This window comes from Bombina bombina, chromosome 4 (genome assembly GCF_027579735.1).
Source record: "Bombina bombina isolate aBomBom1 chromosome 4, aBomBom1.pri, whole genome shotgun sequence".
Classification (NCBI taxonomy): domain Eukaryota; kingdom Metazoa; phylum Chordata; class Amphibia; order Anura; family Bombinatoridae; genus Bombina; species Bombina bombina.
In genome coordinates this window covers 1073772995-1073796371 of record NC_069502.1, presented here as the reverse complement: position 1 = coordinate 1073796371, position 23377 = coordinate 1073772995, and the positions used below count along the sequence as shown (strand labels likewise).

At 40.8% G+C, this 23377-nt stretch overlaps 1 protein-coding gene across 1 annotated transcript in view; it reads left to right on the top strand.

Annotated features, from left to right (window-relative positions):
* MSH6 (mutS homolog 6) overlaps window positions 1-23377 on the top strand; it is a gene marked incomplete in the record, with an annotated part of 174352 nt that overhangs the window by 54087 nt on the left and 96888 nt on the right. Inside the window, 1 exon segment of the mRNA XM_053712227.1 lies at window positions 1117-3640. Within this exon segment, the coding sequence (XP_053568202.1) occupies window positions 1117-3640 (2524 nt within the window).

The window sequence follows — 23377 nt, the reverse complement described above, 5'->3', positions numbered from 1 at the left end:
CACTGAAAGTGGGGAAGGAATCTGGGCTGCCAGCTGGTCAAAGCATTGTGGGGAGGATTGGCTGGCCATGCATCAGTCATCCATATAAATTTTATACATATACATCCACATTCCTAATTTAAAATAACTAGCTTAGACAAATCAAGGCCAAATACTATTGAAGGCAATAGTGCCTTTGTACTTTCACTACCTTTTTCCATTCTCTCTCTTCCTCCATTCCCTTTCTCCACCTTTGTTCTACTTCTCGCTCCTTATCTATCACTCTCATACCCTCTCGCTACCTCTTCCTTACTCCCTCACTCTCTCAACCTCTCCTTATGCCTCACACTCTTAACTTTCCCTCATCTCTGCCACCCCCTTCTTTTTTTCTCTCTCTTCCTATCTTACCCTCCTTATGTCTCTCCACTTCCCGATCACTCTTGTTTGTGTGTTTTATCTTATTGACCTGTTCCCCCCCATGTAGTAGGAAGTTGACCATTACTTCTCTATCTGAATACTGAAATAACTATCTTATCCCTTTTTAATGCACCTCCAGTTTGAAAAATGTTGAAGCATATTTAAAGGGACAGTCTACTCTAGAATTATTGTTTAAAAATATAACTGATCCCTTTATTACCCATTCCCCAGTTTTGCATAGCCAACACGGTTATATTAATATACATTTTACCTCTGTGATTACCTTGAATCTAAGCCTCTGCAGACTGCCCCCTTATTTCAGTTCTTATGACACTTGCATTTTAGCTAATCAGTGACCTCTCATAAGTAACTCCATGGGCGTGAGCACAATGTTATCTATATGGCACATATGAACTAGCGCCCTCTAGCTGTGAAACACTTTAAAATCCATTTAGACAAGAGGTAGCCTTCAAGGGCTTAGAAATTAGCATATGAGCCTACCTAGGTTTAGCTTTCAACAAAGAATACCATGAGAAAGCATATTTGATGATAAAAGGGAATTGGATAGTTGTTTAAAATTGCCCTATCTGAATCATGAAAGTTTTTTTAATTTTGACTAGACTGTCCCTTTTAATATTGGTCTAATATTTATATATTGGTTTAATATTTATACATACACGTAACATGTAGAAACATGAATAATGTTAATGTGCCCTGCAGGTAGACGAATTTTCTTCTGCAAGTGATGGGGAAAGTGAAGACAGAAAAACAAACAGACCAGTTCGTCAAAGCCATGCTAATGGAAAGGCCAAAAAAAGAAGAATTGTGATTGATTCTGATAGTGAAGGCTCAGATGATGAATTCAAACCAGATGTCAAGGATTCTTTAAGCAGTGATGAAGCCAGTAGTGGTGTGGATGAAGCACAACTGTCAGAACCAGCTTCTGAAACAGAAGAAAGTCCTGTCAAAGTACCTGTAAAGCGCAAGAGAGCGCAGATGGAAAAGTCTTCTGGTCCAAAAAATAGTTTACAAAATAGTCTCTCAGAAACACCCAAAAGAATAACGAACGTATCTGTAGAAGCAAAGTTAAAGTTATCAACATTTTCTGCTCCTGAGGCATTTGAATCTCAGACAAATAATGGTGTAGCAAATGATGTTTCTGTGTGGGATCACGAGAAGTTAGAGTGGCTCCAGGAGGGTAAAAGGAAGGATATAAAAAGAAGAAAGCAGTCTGATGAAGACTATGATCCTTGTACGTTGTATGTCTCAGAAGATTTCCTTAATAAGTGTACCCCGGGAATGAGAAAATGGTGGCAGCTTAAATCTCAAAATTTTGACTCTGTCATATTCTATAAGGTTGGAAAGTTCTATGAACTGTATCATATGGATGCTGTTGTCGGAGTTAATGAGCTGGGACTGACATTTATGAAAGGCACATGGGCTCATTCTGGTTTTCCGGAAATTGCGTTTGGTCGTTTTTCTGATGTTCTTGTACAGAAAGGATACAAAGTTGCTAGAGTAGAGCAAACAGAAACTCCAGAAATGATGGAAGCGCGTTGTAAGTCAATGTCACATCCTACAAAATTTGACAAAGTTGTAAGAAGAGAAATATGCAGGATCATTACTAAAGGGACACAGACATACAGTGTTTTAGATGGCAGCCCATCAGAAAGCAACAATAAGTACCTTCTTTGCTTCAAAGAAAAAGCGGAGGATACGTCTGGACAGCAAAGAGTGTATGGTGTCTGTTTTGTAGATACTTCTGTTGGTAAGTTTCACATTGGTCAGTTTGCCGATGATCGTCATTGTTCCAGGTTTAGGACTTTAGTAGCTCACTTTCCTCCAGCTCAGATCTTATTTGAGAGAGGAAATCCTTCTGTAGAAACCAAAAAAGTTCTTAAAAGCTGTGTCTCAACTTGCATTCAAGAAAGTCTGCAACCTACATCTCAGTTTTGGGATGCATCAAAAACACTAAAAGTATTAGCTGAGGAAGCTTATTTTGTAGACGAAAAAGAGAATTGTGAAAATAGCACTTTACCTTTTGTTTTAAAAGACATGATTTCAGAAAGTGATTCTTTAGCATTAACTCCAGGGGAAAACAGTGAATTAGCACTTTCAGCACTAGGAGCATGCATATTTTATCTTAAAAAATGCCTTATAGATCAAGAGCTGCTTTCCATGTCAAACTTTGAAGAATACATTCCTGTGGATATTGCTATTGAGAGAGCTCCAACTTCAAGTAGTTTCTTTGCTAAATCGAGCCAGCGCATGGTTCTTGATGGTGTGACATTAGCCAATCTAGAGATTTTACAGAATGGGACAAATGGGTCTGTAGAAGGGACTCTGTTAGAAAAATTAGACGCCTGCTTCACTCCCTTTGGAAAACGCCTCCTGAAACAGTGGTTATGTGCACCTCTTTGCAATCCCTTCTCAATTAATGATCGTCTTAATGCAGTAGAAGATCTTATGTCAATCCCAGACAAAGTATCTGAAGTTGGTGAGCTGTTGAAGAAACTTCCTGACCTTGAAAGGCTTCTTAGCAAAATACACAGTATTGGCTCTTCACTAAAAAGCCAGAACCATCCAGACAGCAGGGCAATCATGTATGAAGAAACAACCTATAGCAAAAAGAAGATAGCGGACTTCTTATCTGCACTGGAAGGGTTTAAAGTAATGAGAGAGGTCACTAATATATTTGAAGATGTCATTGATGAGTTTAAGTCTACTATTCTTAAGCAAATTATTGCTCTTAAAGGTAGAACTCCTGGAGGACTCTTCCCAGATTTATCAGCTGAACTGAAGCGTTGGGATACCTCTTTTGATCATGAAAAAGCTCGTAAAACTGGAGTAATTACTCCCAAAGCTGGCTTTGATCCAGACTTCGATGTAGCATTACGAGATATTAAAACTACTGATCAGAGTCTTAATGAGTATCTGGATAAGCAACGCAAAAGACTTGGCTGTAAAAATATTGTTTATTGGGGAACTGCTAAAAATCGTTTTCAGATGGAAATTCCAGAGAGTGTTACAGAACGTAATTTACCAGAAGAGTATGAATTAAAATCTACAAAGAAAGGATACAAGCGTTACTGGACAAAGACAATTGAAAATATGTTTGGTGATCTTGTAAATGCAGAGGAGCGAAGGGATGCCGCGCTAAAAGACTGCATGAGAAGGCTGTTCTATAATTTCGACAAAAATTGCAAACAGTGGCAAACTGCAGTGGAATGCTTTGCGGTTTTAGGTAAATATTTTAAGCAGTAATGTTATAGCAACCAAGTTGCTAGAATCTTGTTAAATAACTCTAAATGTTTAACCTCCCAATGTTTCTTTTTAAACATATATGGTGACAGTCTTGCTACACAGGTTTGCCATTGTCAATGCTTTTTGTCAGGGTTTCATTTTCACAAATTTTACTTGTGGAGGGCTTATCCACACACTTACTTTATAGAATTCGAAACCATTGGTCTTGTGCTAAAGCCAATGTAAATTATATATTTGTAATTGTTATCTTTTTTTTTTTGCAAAATGGTTTTAGACATCAAAACATGCATGCCAATTGTAATTGAGATAATAATGAAAAGAAGCCTACAAGGTTGGGCTGAGTACCAATGTTTTGCTGTCTTCTATGTTTTTGCACCTGGTGCTTATTAAATTGATTTCAGTCTTGCTCACTATGCGTGTATATATTATAGATATTACATACACCGTCCAGTAAGAAAGCACTTGCACCTGAATCCTAGTTAACTGCTGGGGTGACGGTTAAATATAATAGACAAACCTTGTCCCCATCCAACTGCAAGGAATGGCCATTATCGGTCATTGAGAAATGTGTGTCTCTTTCAAATTTACTTCTACTAAATACTGAATTTTCTTGTAACACTTTGTTGAAGGAGCAGATGCACTACAGAGAGGTAGCTAAATGCACAGACAAGCCTATAAGACATTTATGTGCAGTCACCAATCAGAGGCTAGTTCTCAGTAGTGCATTGCTGCTCTTAAGCCTACCTAGGTATGTGTTTCAATCAATTATACCAAGAGAACAAAGCAAATTAGATAATATAAGTAAGTTGGAAAGATGTTTAAAATTGCATGCTGTTACTTTTTTAGCTTGTTTATAACTGTCCCCAAGTGTAATCAGTGGGAGAGATCTGATAACAGGCTTATAATCTAAAATTACTTGTCAGTTCCCATTATAATGAAACTGAATCTTTCAACTAATATAATTTTTTTCTTAACAATGATGGTTAATAGGGCTCCATAACATATGGGTTATATTTCCCTTCACTAGGCGGTGGTCAAGAAGAGCTTAAAATCCATCCCATCTCCATTCAGTTCTGTTCTTTGCCTCACTGGAGATTGTTGAGAATAGTGTTTTTTAAGCTTCTTGCTTGTGGATTTATATTTGGGAGCTAAGGTCAATGTGAGACCCTTTATCCTGGAGACTTTTTATCAAGAAGATAGATTCACAGCAGCTGAAGGATACAGGGACATGGCAATACCCTGTTATATGCACAGTATTTCTTTCATGTAATTGGCAAGAGTTCATGAGCTACTGATGTATGGGATATACATTCCTACGAGGAGGGGCAAAGTTTCCCAAACCTCAAAATGCCTATAAATACACCCCCCACCACACCCCACAACTCAGTTTTACAAACTTTGCCTCCTATGGAGGTGGTGAAGTAAGTTTGTGCATAGTTTTTATGATTTCTTCTATGATGTTAGGATTCTGAAGCTCAATTCCTCTGAGTACAGTGTTTCAGTGGGATGTGAAGAGTATCGCCTATTGATTTTATGGTTTCTTTCGCGGGAAATCTTTTCAAGGGTTCTCTGTTATCGGTCGTAGGTATTCATCTCCTACCTCCCTTTTCAGATCGAACTATATACTCTTATATACTATTACCTCTGCTGATAGTTTTCAGTACTGGTTTGGCTGTCTGCTATATGTGGATGGGTGTCTTTTGGTAAAGTATGTATCATTGTTTAAGACACTCTTAGCTATGGTTTGGCACTTTATGTAGTAATATAAATTTTTAAATATGTATTTTACTTATATTTGCCATAAGTTAGGTGTGTATTTCTTTTTGCAGTCTAAACAGTTTCAGTATAGGAATCATGTTTGGGAAGTTTAAATAAACTTTTTTTTTTTTTTTTCATGCCTGGGGTTTGTCTTTCTAATTTAACTTGTTTTTCAATTTTTTCGCTGGCAAATCTAGGCTCGTGAGGATGCAAAATGCTGTTATTTATTGCGTCATTCTTGGCGCAAATGATTTTTTCCGCGAACGCATATTTCATCATTTCCTGCGTCTTTGTTGACGGTAGTTGATTTGGCGCGAAGTCGCATTTGTTATGACGCGAGTTGCGTCATTTCCTGGTGTTTGTTTTGTGCCAATTTTTTTTTTAACTTCCTTTTACGTAATGCGTCATTCTTGGCGCTAAAATTTAGTTATTTTACCCCTCTATTGCTCGCTGCTTTCATAATTTTTGAAAGCTATTATGCCTGCTTTTTTATTTTATTTTTTTGTTTTAAAAAATACTATCTTTGTTTTTTTCTATCTACTGAAACTGTTACATTGTGGAAAATGTTTTGCTTGATGTTGTTTTTCATTTTCTGTTACATTTCGCGAGATGTCTCATTCTGATCCTGAAGCACAATTCTACAAAACTAAGTGATTTTTCCATTATTAAGCTGTTATTTTCTTCAGCTCAATTATGTGACCTTTATTTATCATATTTTATGCTAATGTTTCTATATGTACAATGACACTGTTTTTACTTTCTCAGTTCATGTACTTGATTTCTTTTACAAGATACAATGAGTCCACGGATTTCATCCTTGTGTGATATCGCCTCCTGGTCAGCAGGAGGAGGCAAAGAGCACCACAGCAGAGCTGTGTATATATAGCTCCTCCCTTCCCTCCCACCCCAGTCATTCTCTTTGCCTGTGTTAGTGATGGGAAGAGGTAAAGTGAGGTGTTTAGATTTTTCAATCAAGAGTTTATTATTTTTAAAATGGTACCAAAGTGTGCTATTTTGCTATAGTGTGTAGCCGTATTCTTTGTCAGCCTCTAGAGTAGAGCTACAGGTGGCTTTAAAGCAATGGGAACTGGTGGTGTTTTAGCCTCACTGCGCCTCCCATTCTTGTGCTGTCCTTATGTTGATTGTCTTAGAGAATTTTAACTAAGGCCCTTCTGTGTTCACAGGGCTGCAGGAGGGAGAGGGACCTCTTGATACTGTGAGACTTTCATGCTGTTACTCAGCATAGAGGTAAGTGCAGTCTCTTATTTCTGGGGCTTTCAGCATATCTCAGAATTGGCTGTAAACTGCTATTCTGTTGGACTATGGGCTCTGGAAAAAAGGGCTTTCCTATTAAGTGTGTGGGTTCTCATTATGGGATGAGAGAATGACAACCGACACAATGATTTTTCTCAGGCTGTACTGACATTTATTAAAATAGGCCTAGAAACGCTGGGATCCTTATTTAGGTGTTCAGATTAACTGGACCTTTGCCAAAAGAATCTCTATTAGGTGTTTTCACTATAGAGCATGGGGCTGACACTGGGAGTGGTATCTGAGTCGAGTTAATGGACACCGGTGCATGGCGGTGTTGTAAATTTTTTTGCCGGGATCTTTTAGGTTGAGTTTGTTTGCCGCCCACGAAGGTCAAGGCTTAGTGTTCGCGCGCTTAGCCGTGCAGTTGTTCTGAAAGTGATCCGATCGGCAGCATTCCTTACGGCTCCTAAGTCCGCTTGTTTCTATAACCTCACAAGCGGTCTTAGGCATGCCGCAATCGAGCTGATAGTCGTGGTGACAGATTTTTTTTATCCGGTGTGCAAGTGTTTGATTCTGTCCCTAAGACATTGCTCAATTGCAGAGATTGTGAGTTTAAAACGTAAAAACGCAGTGTCCGCTTTTTTTTTTTTTTTTCCTCATTTATCAAGTATTGAGCTGTAAAATATGAACAGATGACTCAGAGTATGCCGCAATTACTCTGCAGGACATCGCTGCGGTTATGTCATCTACACTTTGAGGCGTTATCTGCCTTTCCTGTACTTCAAGGCAAACGCAGTAGGAAGGATAACCACTTGGTCCATACAACTTCTGATGCTTTGATGGCGATCTCAGATATACCCTTCCAGGGCTCTGAATTGAAGGGTACGGAGGTCCTATCTGGAAGTGTCTTACCTCTGACGGATTCAGATGTGGTATCTTTCAGATTTAAGCTTGAACACCTCCGCCTGTTACTAAGGGAGGTTTTGGTAACTCTGGATGACTGTGATTCAATAGTGGTTCCTCCAGAGAAATTGAGTAAGTTGGACAGATACTTGGAGGTCCCTTCTTATTCTGATGTTTTTCCAGTTCCTAATAGGACTTCAGAAATTATTGCTAAGGAATGGGAGAGACCGGGTATTCCATTCTCCCCTTCTCCTATTTTCAAGAAAATGTACCCTATAGCTGATGCCATTAGGGACTCTTGGCAGACGGTCCCTAAAGTGGAGGGAGCCATTTCCACCTTAGCTAAACGAACTACTATTCCTATCGAGGATAGTTGTGCCTTCAAAGACCCTATGGATAACAAATTTGAGGGTCTCTTTAAAAAGATCTATGTTCACCAGGGGTTGCTATTGCAACCGGCGGCCTGCATTGTTACGACTGCGGTTGCTTATTGGTTTGATGCTCTGGAAGAATCTCTTAAAACTGAGACTTCTTTGGAAGAAATACAGGATAGGATTGAGGATCTCAAATTAGCTAATTCATTTATTACTGATGCTTCTTTGCAGATTACCAAATTGGCGGCTAAGAGTTCAGGATTTTCTATCTTAGCACGCAGAGCCTTATGGTTAAAATCTTGGTCTGTGGATGTATCGTCTAAGTCTAAGCTTTTGGCCATTCCTTACAAGGGAAGACCCTGTTCGGGCCTTGACTTGAAGGAAATTATTTCTGACATCACAGGAGGTAAGGGTCATTCCCTCCCTCAGGATAAGAAGTTCAAACAGAAAGGGCGACAGAGTAATTTTCGTTCCTTTCGAAATTTCAAGGGAGTTCACCCTTCCTTTATCTCTAAACAGGATGGGGGAACTATTCACAAACCAAGTCCACTTGGAGACCCAACCAGTCTTGGAACAAGGGTAAACAATCAAAGAAGCCTACTGCTGTTTCCAAGTCAGCATGAAGGGTCAGCCCCCGATCTGGGACTGGATCTAGTGGGGGGCAAACTTTCTCTCTTCGTCCAGGCTTGGATAAGAGATGTTCAGGATCCCTGGACACTAGAAATTGTATCTCAGGGATATCAGTTGGAGTTCAGAAACTCTTCCCCCAGAGGAAGGTTTCTTCTTTCTCTATCTGCAGACCAGATAAAGAGAGGCGTTCTTACGTTGTGTAGGAGACCTCTCTTCCATGGGAGTAATATGTTCTGATACAGGGGACAGGTATTATTCGAATCTCTTTGTAGTTCCCAAAAAAGAGGGAATGTTCCGACCTATCTTAGACCTCAAAAGTCTAAACAAGTTTCTCAGAGTTCCATCATTCAAGATGGAAACTATTCGTACCATTTTTCCATTGATCCAGGAGGGTAAATTTATGACTACCGTGGATCTAAAGGATGCATATCTTCATGTTTCTATCCACAGAGATCATCACAAGTTCCTGAGGTTTGCCTTCCTGGACAAACATCTTCAGTTCGTGGCTCTTCCTTTTGGTCTGGCCACGGCACCCAGAATTTTCACAAAGGTTCTGGGGTCTCTGCTGGCGGTTCTAAGACCGCGGGGCATTGCAGTGGCGCCTTATCTGGATGATATTCTGATCCAGGCGTCTTATCAGCTAGCAAAGTCTCATACCAACATTGTTCAATCCTTCCGAGGACTCACGGGTGGAAGGTGAATCTGGGAAAGAGTTCGCTATTCCCTCAGACAAGGGTTCCTTTTGTGGGAACTCTAATCGACTCTATCCATGAAAATCTTTTTGACGGAGGTCAGAAAATTAAAGATTCTGCATACATGCCGAGCCCTTCAGACCAATCAGTCAGTGGCTCAGTGCATGGAGGTGATCGGATTGATGGTAGCGGCAATGGACATAATTCCGTTTGCTCGTTTTCATCTCAGACCTCTGCAACTGAGCATGCTCAGTCAGTGGAATGGAGATTATACAAATTTTATCTTCTCAAATACCTCTAGATCAGGAGACAAGGGACTCTCTTCTATGGTGGTTGTCACTGGATCATCTATCCCAGGGGACATGCTTCTGCAGACCCTCATGGGTGATAGTGACAACGGATGCCAGTTTGATAGGATGGGGAGCAGTCTGGAACTCCCTGAGGGCTCAGGGTGTATGGAATCGTACGGAGTCTACTTCCCATCAATATCCTAGAGTTGAGAGCAATATTCAATGCGCTTCAGGCTTGGCCTCAGTTGGCTTCGGCCAAATTCATCAGATTCCAGTCGGACAACATTACTACTGTAGCTTACATCAATCATCAGGAAGGAACAAGGAGTTCCTTAGCTATCACAGAAGTAGCAAAGATAATTCAGTGGGCAGAGTCTCACTCTTGTTATCTGTCGACGATCCACATCCCAGGTGTGGACAACAGAGAAGCGGATTTTCTGAGCAGACAGACTTTTCATTCGGGGGAATGGGAACTCCATCCGGAGGTATTTGCCAACCTGATTATCAGATGGGGCAGGCCGGAGTTGGATCTTATGGCATCTCGTCAGAATGCCAAGCTTCCGAGATACAGGTCCCGGGTCCAGGGATCCCCAGGCCGAGCTGATAGATGCCTTGGCAGTGCCTTGGTCTTTCAGCCTAGCTTATGTGTTCCCTCCATTTGCTCTCCTTCCCCGGATCATTGCTCGAGTCAAACAGGAGAGGGCATGGGTGATCCTCATCGCTCCTGCGTGGCCTCGCAGGACTTGGTATGCCGATCTGGTGGACATGTCATCTCAGCCACCATGGAAGCTTCCATTGAGGAAAGACCTTCTCATTCAGGGACCCTTCCATCATCCGAATCTAGTTTCTCTGCAGCTAACTGCTTGGAGATTGAACGCTTGATTTTTTTTCTAAGCGAGGGTTTTCTGATTCGGTCATTGATACCTTGATTCAGGCAGGTAAGCCTGTTACTAGAAAGATTTACCATAAGATATGGCATAAATATCTTTATTGGTGCGAATCCAAGGGCTACTCATGGAGTAGTTAGGATTCCCAGAATTTTGTCTTTTTTCCAAGAAGGATTGGAGAAAGGGTTGTCAGGAAGTTCCTTAAAGGGACAGATTTCTGCTTTGTCTATTTTGCTACACAAGCGTCTGGCAGATGTTCCAGATGTTCAATCTTTTTGTTAGGCTCTGACTAGAATCGGGCCTGTGTTTAGATTAATTGCTCCTCCTTGGAGTTTGAATTTAGTTCTTAAAGTTCAAGGGGCTCCGTTTGAACCTATGCATTCCATAGATATTAAGTTATTATCTTGGAAAGTTTTATTTTTGGTTGCTATTTCTTCTGCTCGTAGAGTATCTGAGCTTTCGGCATTACAATGTGATTCTCCTTATCTTATTTTTCATTCCGATAAGGTGGTGTTACGTACCAAACCTGGTTTTCTTCCTAAGTTTTCAAATAAACATATTAATCGGGAAATTGTTATTCCTTCCTTGTGTCCTAATCCTTCTAAGAAGGAACATCTGTTACATAATTTGGGCGTGGTCCATGCTTTGAAGTTCTACTTTCAGACGACTAAGGCTTTTCATCAATCGTCTTCCTTGTTTGTTGTTTTTTCTGGGAAATGTAGGGGTCAGAAAGCTACGGCTACCTCTCTTTCTTTTTGGCTGAAGAGTATCATCCATTTTGCATATGAGACTGCTGGACAGCAGCTCCCTGAACGAATTACGGCTTATTCCACTAGGGCTGTGGCTTCCTCATGGGCATTCAAAAATGATGCTTCTGTTGAACAGATTTGCAAAGATGCAACTTGGTCGTTTCTTCACACTTTTTCTAAATTTTACAAATTCGATACTTTTGCCTTGTCCTGAGGCTGTTTTTGAGAGGAAAGTTCTTCAAGCAGTGGTGCCTTCCATTTAGGTTCCCTGTCTTGTCCCTCCCCGTTTCATCCGTGTACTATAGCTTTGGCATTGTATCCCACAAGTAGGATGAAATCCGTGGACTCATTGTATCTTGTAAAAGAAAAAGGGCAATTTATTCTTACCTGATAAATTTTGTTTCTTTTACCATACGATGAGTCCATGGCCCACCCCCTGTTTCTTCTAAGACAGGTCTTTACTTTTGTTAAACTTCAGTCACCTCTGCACCTTGGCTTTTCCTTTCTCTTCCTATCTTCGGTCGAATGACTGGGAGTGGGAGGCAAGGGAGGAGCTATATATACTGCTCTGCTGTGGTGCTCTTTGCCTCCTCCTGCTGACCAGGAGGTGATATCCCACAAGTAAGGATGAAATCTGTGGACTCATCGTATCTTAAAAGAAACAAATTTATCAGGTAAGAATAAATTTCCCTTTTCTTCTGCAAATATCATGTTATTTGCCTTTACCATAAAGGTTATGGGCTGCTATTATGCCTCTAAGTAAACTTGCAAGGTCTTTTCAAAATTTTTATGATTTAAGTTAATTTTGTTCTGACCGACAGCATATTTAAGTTTATGCTACTGATGAAGGTTTCTTTGGCTCAAAGGATCCTTATTTTTTGTTTGAACATTTTTTGTTCTTTGTTAAGAAACATTTTTGTGTTTTTTAGCTTTTAGGAGCCTAATCCTCCTATTAACTGTTATTATCAATTTTAATTCTGGATTTTAAGATTTTAATTTGCTCCTGAGGTTTTTTTATTTCTAATTCAATATACTATCTGTAATATGCTCTAGAGAATGGTTTATCATGATTCCCTTTTGGGACTGTACTACTATTTCTATGGAAATTGGTAATTATTTTTAGGATTCTTTATAGTTTGAATATAACCTTAGTAGAGCATATTCACGTACTGTTATATTTTTAGCCCAACTTGATCTGTGGCTGACATTCTGTCTCTCTCAACCTTTTGTTGAGCAGTCTGCATAAGCAGAGTTTCAGATTCTCAAGTATATATCTGTTTACTTCAGATATATTTTATTTTATTATGTTTACTATATCTATTATCATGGTTTCAAATAAATTTAATTATCTCTATCGATAATAATTTTTAATTTCTATTGTCTCCACTATTTCTGAAGTTTTTTTTCTGCCCTACTTTTAGCCTGGTGATGTAGATCAGTTGGTGAATGTCCAGACTATGAACGCTTGTTCAAAGATCCAAGGGTCACAGATTTATATCCCGGCAGGGTCAATACAGCCCTTCAGGCTTTGAGGTCAATAAATTGTGTTTATTTTTATTTGGGTAATAATTTAATTTATTTTGGGTAATAACTTTTTTTCAGCCACCAACTGGAAAGCATTTTTTGTATCCTTCTGGGAGAAAAACTATAAATACTAGTTATTAAAACTGCATGAAGGTGTGGTTCTCAAACCAGTTCTTCTGGTGGGGGGGCAGATTAAATAATTTTTTAATGGATTCAGTCCAAATCATAAAATATTATTTTTAGGATTTGAATAGATTTTTAGAATGGAGGACCTTCTATGGGAAGATTCTTTCTTTTTCTCTTTCTTTTTCTATTTCTCTTTTTTTCTTTTATTTTTCTTTCTTTCTTTTCTTTCTTTTCTTTTTTTCTTTTTTTCCCTTTCTCTTTCTTTCTTTTTTTCCTTTTTTCTTTTTCGCTTTCTCTTTCTTTTGGTTCAATACAACTCTGTGAATGTTCAGGTTTTTCTGAAATATGTTACAGAACTGGAGTTTTCTGGAGTGTTTGTACCAGTTCTTAGCAGGAACAGGGATTTGCTTACTATTTATCTATTCTTTGTCCCAAAGAAGGAAGGTTTATTCAGACCAATCTTGGATCTAAAAAACTTTATATCGTTTTGTAAGAGTTTTCAACTTTTGCGAATATAAGGACTTTTATGCCTCTTGTTCAGCAAGGTCATTTCATGTGTACTATAATTTTACAGGACCATTTATCCTCCATAATTTAATTCATTCAGACCACTTTTTGTTTCTGAGATTCTCCTTTTTAGACAAGCTTTACCAATTTGTCGCTTTTCCATTTGGTCTAGCGAGGTCCTTTACTATGACTCTTTTTAAATGTTCTTAGTGCCCTTCTTTCTGTTAATCAGAGAGTAGGGTATTGCGGTGTTTCCTTATTTGGATGACATCTTGTATTAGTTCAATCTTTTACTTTACTAGAATCTCTCATAATCAACTAGTTTTGTTTATTCAAGACATGGTTAGAGGATTTAATTTACCTTTGAGTTTCGTGATTCAGACAAGGGTCACTTTTTTTTTTTTTTTTTTTTTTTTTTGGGTTTCCAGTAGGGCTTGCACCGATTACCATTTTTTTATGACCGAGTACAAGTACCGATACTTGTTTTCAAATACTCACTGATACCAATTACCGATACTTTTTTTTTAATGTCATGTGACCAGTTTACCAAGCACAATACAGACTAATTATTTAAGATTCCTGCTTTATAATTATAAAGGACTAATTCAAAAGACATTATGAAATAATAAACAGTTTTATTTGTCAAAAGTTTACTGAACCTGGTTTATAAATAAAAAATATTACAATAAAATATTAAATTTAAAGGGGTGATGCAATTGGGTTGTAGGCTGTTATAAAAACATCAATCTGACATTTGTATGGAGGTCCGACTCTAAGTTGAACAGTCTTTAACTTTTCCACACTACTGTATGGGGCAGAAAGATATTTTTGGTCAATTTTAGCCAGAGCTGGAAATCTGTTTATGAACTGCCAGTACTTCAGGGGTTTGTCTGAACGGAGGTACAGTGATCTCTACCTACAATAATACAAATAACAGCAATTTTGTATTTGGCAGACAGTAGTAAACAATTTTTAGTTTAGTCTCCACTCCAGTTTAAAATGAAATGGGAACATGCAGTTTTGAAAAAAACGTCACAAGGTAGCATAATGGGTAGTAAGTGGAGGTATCGGTTTAAGTATTGGTGCATTTGCCACGAGTACAAGTACTCATGCAAATACTTGGTATCGGGTACCGATACTAGTATCGGTATTGGTGCAACCCTAGTTTCCAGATTCAGTGTCATGACTTGTAATTGGTGTTAGCCTGTCTAAACCTTCAGTCTCTATTATTCCTTTCAGTGGCTAAGTGCATGGAAGTTTTAGGTCTCATAACTGCAGCATCGGATGTGTTCACCTTTGCTCGATTTTATTTAAGACCTCTTCAGCTTTGCATTCTGAATCAATGGTGCAGGGATTGTTTTCAGATATCAGTTTGATATTCTTAATCCCAACACTCAACTCTCTCTGATTTGGTGATTTAAGACTATCATGTTCGTCCTTCCTGGATTGTAATTCTCTATGGATGCAAGTAATTTTTATATGTTGGCGAGCTGCATTGAGTGTGCTGGCAATGTGCAGAATTATATAACATATTCTAGGTTTAACAGTCCTTTAAATTGAACTCTGATTACTCAAAAATCAAGTAAGCATGATGTCTGCCATCTTGTCAGTTTACCCAAATTGTTTAAAAAGTGATTTCAATTACAATGTTGTACCTGTGCTTAATGCTTTTATGCATGCTGCCATATTGTAACTTGCGTTGTACATGGGCACAGCTGTCACATGATGCGCACGGCAGTGTTTCATTATGTATGCGGTTTTAGGGAGCAATCACATCTGCAGCACACGCTCATGTGAGGCATGCAAAGCGTGTTCTGCAGTGTGTGTGTGAAGATTTTTTTTTTTTTGTGCCTGATATACTAATAAAATATTTCTTTTTAAAAGACACGATGAGTCCACGGATTTCATCCTTACTTGTGGGATTACGCCTCCTGTCAGCAGGAGGAGGCAAAGCGCACCACAGCAGAGCTGTATATATAGCTCCTCCCTTCCCTCCCCCACTCCAGTCATTCTCTTGGCCTGTGTTAGCGATAGGAAGAGGTAAGTGAAGGTGTTAGATTCTTCAATCCAGAGTTTATTATTTTTAAAAGGGTACCAGTGAGTGCTATTTTACTATAGGGTGTAGCCGTATTCCTTGTCAGTCTAGAGTAGAGCTGCTGGTGGCTTTAACGCAATGGGAACTGGTGGGACATAATTCTCACTGCGCCTCCCATACGGTGTTGCTGCCCTTCAGTTGATGGCCCTTAGCAGATATTATCTAAGGCCCTGTATGTGTCCACCAGGGCTATAGGAGGGAGAAGACCTCTTGATCCTGTGGGAACTGTCATGCTGTCGGTCCGCATAGAGGTAAGAACAGTCTTTTATTTTTTCTGGGACATATATTACCTCAAAAATGACTATGCACATCCTTATCTGATATTGGGGAAATGGACTCTCTTGGGAAGGGCTCACCCCGTTTCACAGAACATTTGGCTTTCATAGAAGTCATGACAACTGGCACTGTTAAAAAATATGCTGGGACTGTAACTTTGGGGGACATGGGCTCGTTATTGAGAGGGCTTCCCTACTAACCACTGTTTATTGATACTGTGGGCATGACGCTGGGGATATATATTTTCCCCGGAGCTCTAAAATAAAAAGGCTCCGGTGCAAGGCTGTGTATTTTTTTTTTTCTGGGTTATGTTTGGGAACCTTTTTACTGTCTGGCGATAGTTTTTCACTATAGTTTTAGCCGAAAGGTTTTGCCTGACGCCCACAAATGGCGGGTTAACTTTTGCGCACTTGGGAGAAACTGCACAGTTTATTATTGCTCCGGAGTCCCGACATCCTGTGTGCAGTGAGCCTCATTGCAGGTCCAGTGTTACGCTAAGACCGCAAGGTTGATAGTAAAGCAGGCGGTTTTTAGCGTTCTGAGACATGATTAGGAGTGGTCGGTTGTCCGTGGGGGCAGGTAGGCGCCTCAGCCAGAGCTGTTGAGACGAGGAGGTGGTTTTTCTTTTAGTTTATTCGCATTGCATAGAATTTGTCTTTCAGATTAGCTGGTGCAGTAAAAATTACTAGTCGTTTAAATTTTAAAGACAGACAGCAGTTATATTAGTGCTGTACACATAGTTTTCTGGCATAAATTAACGGCTTCTATAATTAAGGAGCCAGGACCAAATTTTTGCCTTGCCTTGTGTTATCATGGAAGATCTCCAGAATGTTACATGTTCCATGTGTTGGAATGCCAATGTGGAACCTCCTGTTGAGACTTTTTGTCTCACTGCATTGAGAGGGCGTTTCACTTTCTCCCCAAGCGCCACAGCCCTTAACACCTGCTCAAGCGGAGCCCAGGTACTTATCCTCCAGTTTCTGCTGCGTTCACATTAAAGGACATAGCTGAAGTTATGTCCTCTACGCTTTCCGATGCGTTATCTGCCTTTCCCATACTTTCAAGGCATAGTGTAAAAGGAAGGAGAACCACGTGGTCAATGCAGCTTCTGATTCTATGATGGCGGATCTCAGATGCACCCTCCCAGAGTCCTGAGTTGGAGGGTATGGAGGTCCTATCCGAAGGTGAACTTTCTGACTCAGTAGTGCATTAACCTCTGACTGATTCAGAAGTGGTTTCTTTCAGGTTTAAGCTAGAACACCTCCGCCTTTTACTGAGGTAGGTTTTGGTAACTTTGGACGACTGTGAGTCAAATAGTGGTTCCCTCCAGAGAAATTGGGTAAGTTGGACAGATACTTAGAAATTCCTTCTTACTCTGATACTCTTTCCAGTTCCCAAGAGATCTTCTGAGATTATTGCTAAGGAATGGGAGAGACCAGGTATCCCTTTCTCTTCTTCTCCTGTTTTTAAGAAAATGTACCCTATAGCTGACGCTGTTAGGGATTCTTGGCAGACGGGTTCCTAAGGTGGAGGAGCTATTTTCTACCTTACCCAACGGAATACTATTCCTATGAGGATAGTTGTGCTTTCAAAGACCCTATGGACAAGAAGTTGGAAGGGTCTTCTTAAGAGGATCATTTATTTCATCAGGGGTTTGCTATTGCATCCCGATGGCTTGCATTGTTACGGTTACCAGTGCGGCTGCTTATTGGGTTTGAGGCTCTGGAAGAGTCTCTCTTAAAACGGAGACCTCTTTGAAAGAGATACAGGATCTGATTAAGGCTCTCAAATTAGCCAATTTGTTTATTACGGATGCTTCTCTGCAGATTACTAAATTGGCGGCTAAGAGTTCGGGTTTTTCCATTTTAGCCCGCAGACCCTTATGGTTGAAGCCTTGGTCCGTGGATGTTTCATCCAAGTCTAAACTTCTGGCTATTCCTTACAAGGGGAAGACCCCTGTTTGAACCTGACTTGAAGGAAATTATTGCCAACATCACGGGAGGCAAGGGTCATCTCCTCCCTCAGGATAAAAATCCAAACAGAGGGGTCGGCAGAGTAATTTTCGTTTCCTTTCGAAATTTCAAGGGAGCTTCCTCTAAACAGGAAGGGAATTATTCGCCAATCCAAATCTACCTTGGAGACCCAACCAGGTCGTGGAACAAGGGTAAACAATCTAAGAAACCTGCTGCATGCTCCCAAGTCAGCATGAAGGGTTGACCCCCGATCCGGGACTGGATCTGGTAGGGGGCAGACTTTCATTTTTCACCCAGGCTTGGGTGGAGAGATGTACAGGATCCCTCGGCCTTAGACATAGTGGCTCAGGGATACAAACTGGAGTTCAGAAATTCTTCCCCCAGAGGAAGGTTTCTTCTTTCAAGATTATCTGCAGGCCAGATTAAAAAAAAAAGAGGCGTCTTACGTTGTGTAGGAGACCTTTCTTTCCATGGGAGTAATCTGTCCGGTTCCAATAGAGGAACAGAGACAGGGGTTTTATTCAAATCTGTTTGTAGTTCCCAAAAAGGAGGGAACTTTCAGACCTATTTTTGACCTCAAGAGTCTAAAAAGATGGAAACTATTCGTACCATTCTTCCATTGATCCAGGAGGGTCAATTTATGACGGACAGTGGATCTAAAGGATGCATATTGTCATGTTCCTATCCAGAGATCATCGCAAGTTCCTGAGGTTTGCCTTTCTGGACAAGCATTTCAGTTTGTGGCTCTCCCTTTTGGTCTGGCCACGGCACCCAGAATTTTCGCAAAGGTTCTGGGGTCTCTTCTGGCGGTTCTAAGACCTCGGGGCATAGCTGGGTGGCGCCTTATCTGGATGACATTCTAATCCAGGCGTCATCTTATCAACTAACAAGGTCTCATACCGACATTGTGCTTTCCTTCCTGAGAACTCACGGGTGGAAGGTAAATCTGGAAAAGAGTTTGTTAATTCCGCAGACAAGGTTCTCTTTCTGGGGACTCTAATCGACTCTATATCCATGAAGATTTTTCTGACGGAGGTCAAAGTTAAAGATTCTGAATACATGCCGATCCCTTCAGTCCAATCCTCGGCCCGTCAGTGGCTCAGTGCATGGAGGTAATCGGAATGATGGTGGCGGCAATGGACATCATTTCCGTTTGCTCGTTTTTAGTCTCAGGCCTCTGCAACTAAGCATGCTCCGCAATGGAATGGAGATTATTCAGAATTTGTCTCCTCGAATAACCCTGGATCAGGAGACGAGAGACTCTGTATGGTGGTTGTCTCTGGAGCATCTTTCCCAGGGGACATGCTTTTGCAGATCTTCATGGGTGATTTGTGACAACAGACGCCCAGCCTCTTAGGATGGGGAGCAGTCTGGGGCTCTTTAAGGGGGTCAGGGAGTATGGACTGAGAGTCTCTCCCTTCTCATTAACATTCTAGAACTGAGGGCGATATTCAATGCGCTTCGGGCCTGGCCTCAGTTGGCTTCGGCCAATTCATCAGTTTCCAGTCGGACAACATAACGACGGTGGCTTACATCAATCTGGGAGGAACAAGGAGTTCCTTAGCGATGACAGAAGTAGACCAAGATAATTCAGTGGGCGGAGTCTCACTCTTGCATCTGTCGGCGATCCACATACCCAGGGGTGGTAAACTGGGAAGCAGATTTTCTGAGCAGACAGACCTTTCACCCAGGAGAGTGGGAACATCCATCCGTAGGTGTTTTCCAACCTGATTCTCAGATGGGGCAGGCCAGAGTTGGATCTATGGGCATCTCGTCAGAAATGCCAAGCTTCCGAGATACGGGTCCAGGGATCCCCAGGCCGAGCTGATAGATGCCTTGGCAGTTCCTTGGTCTTTCAGCCTAGCTATGTATTCCCCCCCCCCCCACGTTTGCGCTCCTTCCCAGGGTGATTGCTTGAATCAAACAGGAGAGGGCCATCAGAGATCCTCATTGTTCCGGCGTGGCTTGAACGCTTAATTTTATCACGGCAAGGTTTTCTTGATTCGGTTCATAGATACTTTGATTCAGAGCACGTAAGCCGGTTACTAGAAGATTTACCATAAGATATAGCGTAAACATCTTTATTGGTGTGAATCCAAGGGCTTCTCATGGAGTAGGGTTCGGATTCCCAGGACTTTGTCTTTTCTCCAAGAAGGATTGGAGAAGGGGTTGTCGGCTAGTTCCTTGAAGGGCCAGATCTCTGCTTTATCTATTTTGTTACACAAGCGTCTGGCAGATGTTCCAGATGTCCAATCTTTTTGTCAGGCTTTAACTAGAATCAGGCCTGTGTTTAGACCTATTGCTCCTCCTTGGAGCTTGAATTTAGTACTTAAAGTTCTTCAAGGGGTTCCGTTTGAACCTATGCATTCCATAGATATTAAGTTATCTTGGAAGGTTTTATTTCTTGTTGCTATTTCTTCTGCTCGATGAGTATATGAGCTTTCGGCAATACAATTTAATTCTCCTTATTTTATTTTTCATTCGGATAAGGTGGTGTTGCGTACTAAACTTGGTTTTCTTCCTAAAGTTGTTTCAGACAAGAACATTAATCAGGAGATTGTTGTTCCTTACTTGTGTCCTAATCCTCCTCAGAAGGAACGCCTGCTTCACAATTTGGATGTAGTCCGTGCTTTAAAGTTTTACTTACAAGCGACTAAGGATTTCTTCTAAATCATCTTCTTTATTTGTCATTTTTTCAGGGAAGCGTAGGGGTCCGAAACTACGGCTACCTCCGTTTCTTTTTGGTTAAGGAGTATCATCTGTTTTTGCATATGAGACTGCTGGACGGCAGCCTCCTGAAAGAATACGGCTCATTCCCACTAGGGCTATGGCTTCCTCATGGGCATCAAAAATGTTGAACAGGTTTGCAAGGCTGCAACTTGGTCTTCTCTTCACACTTTTTCTAAATTCTACAATTCGATACCTTTGCCTCGGCTGAGGCTGTTTTTGGGAGAAAAGGTTTCTTCAAGCAGTGGTGCCTTCGTTTAGGTTCCTTCTCTTGTCCCTCCCTTTTCATCCGTGTACTATAGCTTTGGATATTGTATCCCACAGTAAGGATGAAATCCGTGGACTCATCGTGTCTTTAAAAAGAAAGTAAATTTATGCCTTACCTGATAAATTTGTTTCTTTTTTAGATACGATGAGTCCACGGCCCCCCCTGTTACATGAGACAGGTTATTGTTTTTTTTGTAAACTTCAGACACCTCTGCACCTTGGCTTTTCTTTCTCTTCCTAACTTCGGTCAAATGACTGGAGTGGGAGGAAAGGGGAGGAGATATATAACAGCTCTGCTGTGGTGCTCTTTGCCGCCTCTACTGACCAGGAGGCGTAATCCCACAAGTAAGGATGAAATCCGTGGACTCATTGTGTCTAAAAAAGAAACAAATTTATCAGGTAAGCCATAAATTTACTTTTTTAAAATTGTATTACATGAGTGAGAGCACGGCTTTAGACACCACAATTTAAAATAGTAAGCTCTGGGGTGGGACAAGATGGAGACCAAGTCCCTGGAAAATGACGGATAAGCCTTGTTAGGGAAAATCCGAATTCGAGGTCTGGTTATATCTAATGGTTTGCAGTGTACTCCTGATCCTGCAGTGCATAATATGGCACCAGAAGATCCTTACTTTTCCTGCCCAAAACGTAACATCCTTGGTCTCAAAGCGTGACTCCCACTGCCACCTGTCGCTCTTAGGAAGTGTGTGCAAATGCAACTGAAAGCCCGTCACGCACAAGGAAGTGTCTGGCAACTCTACAAACCGGGGAGTTTTGTTGCCTGACCACTTGTGACCCTGCAGTGCATAATACTGCACCGGGAGATGCTTACTTCTTTTTTTCTAGCACGAACGTCGATTACTCCATGGGCTCAAAGCCGTCACTCTGTCAGAACACCGGCTAAGTGCTTGATATAGACAGTAGTTTGAAGTGCTCTCCGGTTTGTAGAGTTGCCAGACGCTTCCTTTTGGATGACGGGCTTCAGTTGCATTTGCACACACTTCCTAAAGAGTGACAGGCTGGGCTGCCTTTTGTTAGGCGGCCAGTGGGAGTCGTGCTTTGAGACACGGATGGATTTTTCGCTTTGGCAGGAAAAGGCAAGGATCTTCTGGTGCCATATTATGCACTGCAGGGTCAGGAGTACACTGCAATCATTGGATATAACCACCGACCTCGGAATTCGGATTTCCCTATCCAAGGCTTACCCTTTATTTCCAGGACTGGTCTCCCTCTTGTCCCTCCCCAGAGCTTACTATTTTTTAATTGTGGTGTCTAAAGCCATGCTCTCACTCACTTATGTAATACCAATAAAATATATTTTTAACGTATGTCGGGCACAAAAAATATCTTTACACACTGCAGAACACTCTCTGCATGCCTCACAGTGCGTGCATAACTAAATACTGTGCCGTGCCCGCCATGTACCACAAGTTACAATATGGCGGCATGCATACAAGCATCGGTACAACATTGTAATTGAAACACTTTTCTAAACAATTTGGGGGTAAACTGACAAGATTGGCATAGACCATCCATGTCTTACTTGATTTTGATTAATCAGAAGGAGTTAGTTTTAAGGATTTTAGCAGGCAGGTGTTAAGTTTTCCTTTTTAGAGGGCCATAATGAAAAAATACTTATTTAATCCTTTAGGCCCATGTAATTTTTAACTGTAGTGGCGCCCCAACTGTTACCCTTTTTTTGCAGTGGTTAAATACAGTCAGACCATTGCGAGTGCTATTGACAAACAAAACGTCATCGGAAAACAGAGAAACTAACCCACTTAAAAGGATATTAAACAGTCCGGTTTCAATTCTTGATAAAAAACACTAAGCAGAGAGTTATACTTAAAATTACTCATTGCAATATGTATTCATCATTTTAAATATCATTTCTCTTGTAAGGTGTATCCAGTCCCACGGATTCATCCTTTTACTTGTGGGATATTCTCCTTCCCTACAGGAAGTGGCAAAGAGAGCACACAGCAGAGCTGTCCATATAGCTCCCCCTCTAGCTCCACCCCCCAGTCATCTCTCTTTGCCGGCTCTAAGCACTAGGGTCTCTCTCCGGGAGGTAAAGTGAATGTGGTGTTAGAATTGTAGTTTTTATTATCTTCAATCAAAATTTTATTTTAAATGGTACCGGTTTGTACTATTTACTCTTCATCAGAAAAGTGATGACGATTTCTGCTGAAGAGGAAAATGATTTTAGCATGTTGTAACTAAAATCCACTGCTGTTCCCACACAGGACTGAGGGAGTACCAGAAAACTTCAGTTGGGGGGAACAGTTTGCAGGGGAACTGCAATAAGGTATGTTCAGTCATTTATTTCTAGACAAGACTGAGATAATGCTAGAAGAGACTGACAATATCCCCATGAGGGGAGGGTAAGCTATGTTCAGAGACTTAGTACGGACATCTGAATGCTTACATAACAGGGCTAATTATCGCTGAGTTGACACTAATTTAGGGCAATCGATTGTTTTCTTAGGAAAAAAGACACTTTGAAAGTCCTTTTGGGTTCTTTCTGGGTTATTAACCACATGGCTATTTTTTATCACTTTGGAGTGATTTCTTAGGCTCACAGCTCCGGAGTAGAGTGGGAGGGGGCCTAATTTTGCGCCTCAGATGCGCAGTTAGAATTACATAGAAGTTCATGCTGCTTCACATGGAGGGTCCTGCTGCTGT